Raw genomic sequence first — 8910 nt, 5'->3', positions numbered from 1 at the left:
GGGTTTGGCTGCAGCACCTGCGGGCGCCATCTTGACACCAGCACGGGTGCTGATACTCAAAATCAAACCCTCATTTTCAGAGGCGTGTTGCTGCTTTGGGACGTTTAACCACAGTGTTTACCGTTTTCCTCACCCAGCGTGCAGCTGTCATCCCCTGGGCTCGATGGCCTTCCACTTGGCCGATGACTCGCTCTGCGACCCCTCCAACGGCAACTGCATCTGCAAACCCGGTGTGGGTGGAGCCCACTGTGACAGGTGCATGGTGGGATACTGGGGTTTCCACGAATATGGCTGCCGTCCGTGTGACTGTGCGGGAGACTGCGATCCCTTCACTGGAGACTGCATGTCTGGGTGAGTAAGCTCATCAGGGTGGATTTAAAAAAACAACCAGGTGGTTCTTCATGAGAACTTGTGGGGGTGGGCGGAGCTTCGGGCAAGGAAGAACTTGCAGATCAATTTAAGATAATTAAAAAAAAAAAGATTTTCTTGTCTTGAAGGAGACTGCACGCTCTGATTGCACCTGTAGTTTGTAATTAGCAAACTGAGACTGGTGATCACCACGAGTCAACAAGAGCTCAGAAACGGGCGGAGCCTGAAAACGATCTTCTTGCCGCTTGTTTCTTTAAAGTCTGTCCCGATTGTTTGTTTGTTTTTTCTTGGGGGTCCATCAGATTCAGAAACACATTTGACCACAATGCTGCTTTTCTGAATGACATATTGGGACTCTGGTGACGCCAGAACTGCTAGAACCTCAGTCCAGTCCATGGGCCTCGTCAGAAGGGGCGGAGCCGGGTTCAGGTTCAGCACTGGTGGACTGTTAAAGTGTTGCTTGACGGTTCTTGCATGTGTGCGCTCCGGCAGCTCTGATCTGGACCTGTACAACTTGGAGGGGAACTCCAGTGAACCGGTCCGGATCTTCCGAGTGGACGAGCTCTTCTCGGCGCTCCACTACTCAGGTGAGATGTGTGTTATTCCTCCTCCTCCACGCTCCAGTGACCCAGCATTAATGGTTAAGTAATGAAAGTCCTGATCCGGCCTTAGAAGGACGCGGAACAAAGATGAATGTGTCTGCGTGGACGGTCTCCAAGTGTCCCTTCACCTAGACCCCCCACCGCTTTCACAGGCACATTCCTCGCTGGACTCACACAGACTGCGCTCGCATTCTTAGGACGCCGCGATCAGCGTCTGAGACCACACGCACAACATTGGTTTTGTGTCAAATATTAATCGAGGCCCGTTTCTGTCCCCCGCAGAGAAGTGCGAGTGCAAAGAGCAAGCCCTGACCAACAGCAAACTCTTCTGCACCATGAACTATGCCTACGGTAAGAACGCATCACTCCTCAGGAATTTACACGGCTCTTTTTTTACTCTTTGATTGACCAGATTCATCTCAGGTTTGGTCATAACAACCTCAAGAACACGGTTGATGTGAAGACTCAGTTTGTGATGAACGTGGCCTGGTGGCTCGTTTTATAAAGCCCAGCGTAGGAGATCGTAGCAGCAGCAGCAGTAATGAGTAAGATGAGGTAAAAGTATCCCACCCTTTCAGTAAACTTTATTCTGCACAGTTTTTTTTCTCACTTTTTTGGAATTTAACGTCTATTTACATGAAACTGGACCTCATTTTTGAGTGGAGAAAAAAAAAAGGGTCAAAAAGACAGGATGAAGGTTGAGCAAACACCAGGTGCCACATCTGGACGAGGAAACGGACTTTTATCATCAGTTCTGTCAGTGTGACTTGATGTTTTCAATCAGTTCGTCCGTGCATTGGGAGATCTGATATCAGTTTGTGTAGACAAACACACACACACACACACACACACACGTGCAGACCGAGCTTGTTGTATCCTCCTGCATCCTCTCTCCGTCTCAGTGCTGAAGGTGAAGGTGCTGTCGGCCCACGATAAGGGCTCCCACGCTGAGGTGGAGGTTAAAGTTCAGAAGGTGCTCAGTCAGAACACCAAGGTGAAGATACAGCGGGGTCGGGTCACCCTCTACCCCGAGTCGTGGACGGCACGGGGCTGCACCTGCCCCATCCTCAACCCAGGTCAGACTCACACACACACGCTTGATCCACTCAGGGCCGCTTTCTTTGATTGTTTTGCTAAATGTGATGCAGGTAAAGGTGGAATTGTAGTTTGATCAAGATGCAGATAGAGATCCGTGTGGTCGACCTCTGGGCTGAACAGAAAACGCATCACTGCCACATCAGCGCACATGGAGCGGAAACAGCTACGTCCTCCACTGACGTCCCAGCTCTGACTGGGGCCGTCCAGGCCAGCCCACCGTCAACTGTTCACACTATGAGGGAGCAAATGTGAAAGCCGTGTGTCAATTCACCAGCGTGCAGGTTTTCATTGAAAACAAAAGACGTTTTGGTGTGTGTGTGTGTGTGTGTGTGTGTGTGTGTGTGTGTGTGTGTGTGTGTGTGTGTGTGTGTGTGTGTGTGTGTTGCACTTAAGGACCAGGAACATCCTGCTATCTCTCTTTGGAGAACCAGTCGGTTTAATCAACTGTGTAAAACAGAAGTCAGGGAACCATCTGTGCCTACTTTTGGAGAAATCCTGAAACTATGAAGGGAATTCTTCTGGAGCCGGATCAGTGTTTATGTGAGGCAGTAGAACGAACACCAGAGACTCAACACCGGCCAACGTTCAGTTCCACCTCTGCTGCTGAGGTCGTGGCGCTGCAGCTGCTCCAGTTAGCCCTCCGCTAAATCAAATGTGACTGAATTTGATCTTCCAAATGTTAACTTACAGCAGCTTCTTTCATGATGTCATCCTTCAGGGGTGGAGTACCTGGTGGCGGGCCACACGGACCGGAAGCAGGGTCGCCTCCTGGTCAACATGAAAAGCTTCGTCAAGCCTTGGAAAGCCAGCTTGGGACGCAAAGTCGTCGTGCTACTCAAGAAAGACTGTAACTGGTAGACAGACGGTCAAAAGAGGAGGATGCACAGAAAGATGAGACTGTTGTTGACCGAGCAAAACTCTCGTCCTCCAAATGTGGATCAGTAAATCGCACAGGACGGGGGCGGACTTTGGGCGACTGGACTGATGGAACCCCCACTTTCGCTCTGACCAATGAGAGCATGAACTTAAACACACGGGACATAACTTTAAGACGTATCCGAGCAAACTCTTACATTTTTTTCATGTAAGCAAAAACTTTTGCTGTTGAGGACTTCAGCACTACGCCCCCCTGGACCCTCGCTAAAACACTTCCTCTCTGCAGCACTTTAGCCGATGATGGACTGAGGGAACACGGACACGATAAGAGGACGATTAACCACACACACTCTGTGACACAGAGCACATCCGTTCCCTGTGGACACACACTCCCAGAGGCAGTGTGTGTTCGAGGGTGAGTGTTTGTGTGTGATGTACAAAATGCAGAACAAGCCATACAAGCCACTACAGGTGGATAAATCCTAGCCAGTCCAGGTGTGCCTGTGTTGAAATCAGAATGAATGGGTTTTTACCCCCGAACGTGAATGTATTTGCCTGCAAATGTGTGTATGAATGTGTGTGAAAGCAAGTGAGAAGGTTTATTACGAGCACAGTCCAGATACAGTCCAGCTCTTGAAGGTCATATAATCTTAAAAACAACCCCCCCCCCCAAAAAACCCAACCGTTCTAAACGTTTAGGATTCAGTTACATGTAATATTACACTCCACCGCTGAATCCAGAAAAGTCTTGTTATTCCTTCCTTTGTGCTCCTGTACAGTGTTATTGTATATATCTACATAAATATTATTGTTCATCTTTCCTCGTGTGTGTTGTCATATCGCAGGATTATCCATTTATTGTGGTAGATTTAGCCTCAATCTTCGAGCATGAAAACGAGACACTTTTTTGCTGGGTTTGGTTGCTATGGTGATGCCCGATTGAGCCAGAATGAGGAGCAGCTTTATGACTGCTCTTACTTATTGCCCAATCTTATGTCTTTACCCTCCGTGACAGTGTGTGGCTGGTATTCTTTTCACCAAGTGAGTCTGTGCAGAAAAATGTGGCCCTGGACGATGTACCTGCTGGAGCTGGAACGTCCGCCGAGGCGTTTAGGGGCCACTGACTAATGATTAGATGTCTTTGACCGCGTCACAAGCTGTGCAGCTTCCATGTGTTAGCTGCTGCTTAGCCTTCATCAGTCGTGGTGGCGGCAGATTTAGTCTGGTCCCTCTCCCCGGTAACAGAGCCCAGCTTCTCCTGGGGGATGTCGAGGCGTTCCCAGACCAGATGACATCATCTGCTCAGGGCATGCTGGATCTTCCATGTGGACTCTGGCTACCTGGAGCAAGAAGCACCCAGTAGGCGTCCTAGTAAGGCACCTGAACCACCTTAGTCGACGCCTCTTAAGGAGCAAACGCTGTTCTCTGAGTTTCTTCCCCCACGCCGTTCATGTTCTCATTCTTTAGGTTGCCGCTCAAATCCCATCAACATATTTGAGGGTTGGAACGTGCAACTAAATTGAGAGCTTCACTTTCTGAGTTGGTTCACCACAACAGATCCACGCAACAATCCTGCACCGAGCCGTGGGTGCGGTCTGAGCAGGGCTGCTTAAAATAGAGGGGTAACTAGTAGGAAAGGAGGCACTGGAATTTACACTTCCCACCACTGGCCCACTTTAATTAGGTCCTGAGCCTGAAGTACCTTCAGTTGTTTGATGTTTGATTTGTTTTTAGTTGAAGTTTCATGGGTGCAAAGATTTGAGCCCCAAAAGACCTAGAAATGTAACCTCTCCCCTGAACCAGACCCGTTTCCTCAATCGATAGCTTGTTCATCAGCCGTGACTGCTGGCTGTGTTCACGCAGCACCTCGCCGACTCATCCGAACCAAGATGCTTGACGGCGTTTCTTCATTAACCCGCTCGCACGGTCACGGTCTGACCGACTGGGCGTCAGGAGGAATTAGGGGCCGAGTTCATAGACGGACGAGTCCTGAGTCCTTGAGGGTCACAGCTGGTGTGGTCCCATCACAAGGGGGGTTAACAATTTCGCTAACAGATCTTAGCAGTTAATTAAAAACAGGATTCTTTCTGACGGTAACGACGGCCGACACGCTGAAGATCCAACTGATAGGAACTGGAATTAGGACAGAATATCAGAATACGCCGGCGCCGCCTCTTTGTATCAGAGCACAAACATGACCAGCAGCTCTCGACAACAGTTGATAGAACTTCTCAGGCCTTGAAATTCTTCACATAAATTGGACAAAAATATCCTTATCACCGTGCTCTCTTTCTCACACACACACACACACACATACGCACACCTCCCTTTCCTCTTTCTGTGTCTCTTCAGATTAAGTCATCCATCACTCTCGCTCCCAAAACACTCTCCCCTACATTCACACAGAGCTACAGAATGTAGACCAAAACAGAGAGGCCGAGGCGAGCACACACACTCTGTTTGGGTTTAGGTGGCGTGCGCGCTCCCTACCGCCTCCTTGCCCATTTGCCATGACGTGGTTGGCTGGGAGGTGTGGACACATTCCTGGCGTGTCGAGCAGGGCTCTGCGGCAGGCCGGGTCAAAGGTCACTCACCTGTCTGCTGGCTTCACCTCGCCAGAGAGAGGTGAGCAGGACTGGATGTTTTTTCGCAGCTGAGGCCGGATGTGCTCTTGTCCCTACGTATCCTCGTTCACGAAGCGTTCACAGATTTGTGGCAAAGGGGTCACGGCTCCTCCTAGATTCTGCCTGGCTGTTTCCAGACAGCAGGGGAAGAGGTGAGCGAGTGCATATGTTGATGAGGAATGTGGCTGGAGGGAATGCCTCAGTGCCACTGGTGGAGAGTAACGAAGTACATTTACTCAGGTGCAGTTGTTAGTCTTGAAGTGCCTCCAGTTATTTCTGTTTCATGCTACTTGTACTTAACATACAAAGGGAAGTCTGAGCTTTATTCTCCCCGTTATGTGTCCGCTAGGTTGAAGTTGGGATCTTCCAGAAAAATTTGATTTTTAACCCCAAAAACTAGAGAACAGGCCACAAACTCACAAGCCGACTTTTTGGGAAATACAGCTGTCGTAGATCTCCCCCGGAGCAAGACAAGAAGATGGGTGCTGCCCTCTCCCCTGTGCTAGTTAGCTTAGCGCAATGAATTCTAGTGGAGTAGCAGGTTAGCGTACCTCCAAACTCACAAGCACAACCCTGGGGACTGTTGGCTGAGCTATGCTAGCACTTCAGACCCACTTCATTTCGTTGTGTTAAGCTAACTAGCAGTCAACTGGTCTGTGGGTTTCAGCATCCCGACGCTGCGGACACTGATGGATGTCTGTCCCCTGCTGACGTCCCGTGACCCTGCAGCTCTCAGTGTTGCTGTACTTTCAATCTAAACTTGGAAAAAAGCTGGGAACAGAAGTGGGAGTCACTCCCAAAATGAAGAAATTAAGAAAAAGTAAAAAAGAGCATTTAATTTTCTTTTCCTTCTCCTCTCGTCCATAAATCATGTCACAACATTGTCAAGTGCCCTGCTGGAGGGGGTTGACCCCTGGGTTGGTGACCAAGGGGTTAAACTACCTCACTCTATTTAAATCTACTACTTCCTCATGCAGCGTATGTCAAAGCGTCACATAACTTCTCGTACCTGAAATACACATCGCCAAGTCTTTATTTTGTGTATTTTGAAGGCTTTTATTTTTTCTACGCTAACGTGCCGGAAAGGATCTGAGTGAGTCTTCCTCCGCCGCCGCACCGAAGGAGGAGATTTACGTGGTGGGAACCGGCCTTGAAGCGCAGACGCAACAGAGAACCACAAACAAATGCGCCGCTGCAGCTGAGCTGTCGCACTCTCTCTCTCTCTCTCTCTCGCTCGCTCTCGCTCGCTCATTGTCCCTGGATTGACTGGCCATTCTCAGCCTGTGATGGAGATGTCCTATGGTGGTGCTGCTGCTGGGGGGAAGTTGTATGGTGTGGGAAACTAGTTGATGAATGAGTGTTTGGCATGCTTGCACAAATGCATAGTTTTCTCCGGTATATAGTTTGTGTGTGTCATTGTAGTAACGGCGTATGCATGCATGTGCGTGTACGAGTGTGTGCGTGCCCGTATGAGCACAATGCCCTGCTTGTGTTGCTATAGAATGGAGTTATGGCCTTTGTCCCGTCAGCATTCTTGTGTTGCTATTGGCCCCGGAGTGCATGGCAGCTCCCGCAGGCTCAGGGACAATAACCCCCCCCCACCCTCCCCAGCTTCCCCTACTCTCGCTGGGGGTCACAATGCCCCCTCTTCGGCAGCACCCATCACCCTGAAAGAGGCCTGCTATAGGTGTCACATAGGACCTGGAGCAGGAACAAAAACGGCGAGGAAGGAAGTGTGCGCTGAGGGGAGTCATGTGGTCAGCATTATCCCATCAGCTGTGATTCACTTACAGAGGAAATGAGAAGATTGAGGCATAAGACGGCGGGTAAAGCTGAGATTCCTGTAGCGGAATCTAAAAATACCCAGTCACGCTCTGTCCTTAGAAGCCATGCGTGCTCTTTACTTAATTACACACACACACACACACACACACACAAAAAACCCACACACATACATGCACACACGCATCAGGAATGTTTGTGTACCAGAGAAGCATTGGAGCAAGCCAGAACAGGGAGGGTGGTGTTGACGCAGCGCAGCAATCGAGACGCTACCGCTGATTATCATTATATAGCAAACAAGCACCTGATGTCATCGACTCATTATGGTGAAAGCCACAGATAAGTCTGACAAGATGCAGGCGGTTTGGAAAGATCGGCTCGCAGACGGACGGAAAACAGGCAATCATGACAAGTCAGGACACTTAAATAAAGATTAGACGTCAGGGGTTGTCAGGTCGCCAACTGTTACATTCAGATTGCAGTGCTTCAAATAGGAATGATATGTGATGAATGGGGGAAGCATTTTTCTCCCCGTTTCACCTGCCGCCAAACCAACCCCGTATCCAGCTGCATGAGCACCACCGTGAAACCTCCACTGCCGCTTCCTTTCACTTGGTACCAACCACCTTTGAATGGAAACGAGCTGAATTTCTGGCCTCACGAGGTCCTGGCAGGGAGATAACATCTATCAGGGCATCATTACGACCCCCCTTTCTCCTAACGCACCTTCCAAGCCCATGTTGGATCCAGGACGAACAAACACGGCATCACGGTGACCTTTGACCTTTTATCAAGAAAATTGTTTCAGGTCATCCTTAAGTACAATACATGTTTGTACCAAATTTGAAGAAATTTCATCTGGGCTTTCCTGTAAAATTGGCACTGGGTGACAGCAACTTTGACCTTTGACCTATGGCCACCAAAATCTTTTCAGTTTGTGCATAATGTTATGAACTTCCCTCATGGGGTTTCTGAGACATCACACTGATGAGAAAAGGACAGATATCAGGTTTATGTGACGTGGAGGTGACCTTTGACCTCCAGAATCTTTTCGGTTCATCCTTGAGTCCCGGTGGATGTGTGTGGCAAATTTGGAGAAGTTCCCTAAAGGTGCTCCATAGGCGTCACCTTTGACCTTTGACCATCATGAGGAACAACAGGGAGTCCAGGGTCAAGGTGGTTTCCTCAAGGTCAGATAGCTTTGGCTGGGGTTCGCTGCTGTGAGACAGTTAGCTTGCAGCTAACGTTAAGTGCCGCTACTGTAGCTTACTCATCCCGGGGTGGCAGGAGCCAAACCCGACAACCACCTTGGAACCATCACGTTATTCCTGGTGGTCAATGAAAAAAAACAAAAGTGCTGTTCGAGACTCCACAGTTACTCCCGTTTTCCACCGTTCGCAGGGAAAAGAGCCATCCGCTTCCTGTTTCTGTTGCATTGTGCGGTCAACAATTACTTCATAATGATAAGTTAAAGACAAAAACTGCCGCTTTAACTTCAGCTCTTGTTTAGTTGCACTAACCAGACAGTTCTCAAATGTATCACATTGCTGCAGGAGTAA

At 49.2% G+C, this 8910-nt stretch overlaps 1 protein-coding gene across 1 annotated transcript in view; it reads left to right on the top strand.

The window, feature by feature from the left end:
• Positions 1 to 3765, top strand: part of ntn4 (netrin 4) — a 27629-nt gene extending 23864 nt beyond the window's left edge. The window contains exons 6-10 of the mRNA XM_086201787.1: positions 138 to 351; positions 862 to 956; positions 1254 to 1322; positions 1874 to 2047; positions 2788 to 3765. Of these exons, the coding sequence (XP_086057913.1) occupies positions 138 to 351; positions 862 to 956; positions 1254 to 1322; positions 1874 to 2047; positions 2788 to 2927 (692 nt within the window). The 3' untranslated portion in view covers positions 2928 to 3765. The remainder of the gene's footprint in view (positions 1 to 137; positions 352 to 861; positions 957 to 1253; positions 1323 to 1873; positions 2048 to 2787) is intronic.
• Positions 3766 to 8910: the final 5145 nt, after the last annotated feature.

Source organism: Aulostomus chinensis, chromosome 4 (assembly GCF_037954235.1).
Source record: "Aulostomus chinensis isolate RoL2024-O1b breed Wild chromosome 4, RoL_Achi_v1.0, whole genome shotgun sequence".
Taxonomy (NCBI): Eukaryota; Metazoa; Chordata; class Actinopteri; order Syngnathiformes; family Aulostomidae; genus Aulostomus; species Aulostomus chinensis.
This window is presented reverse-complemented; position numbering and strand designations above follow the sequence as displayed.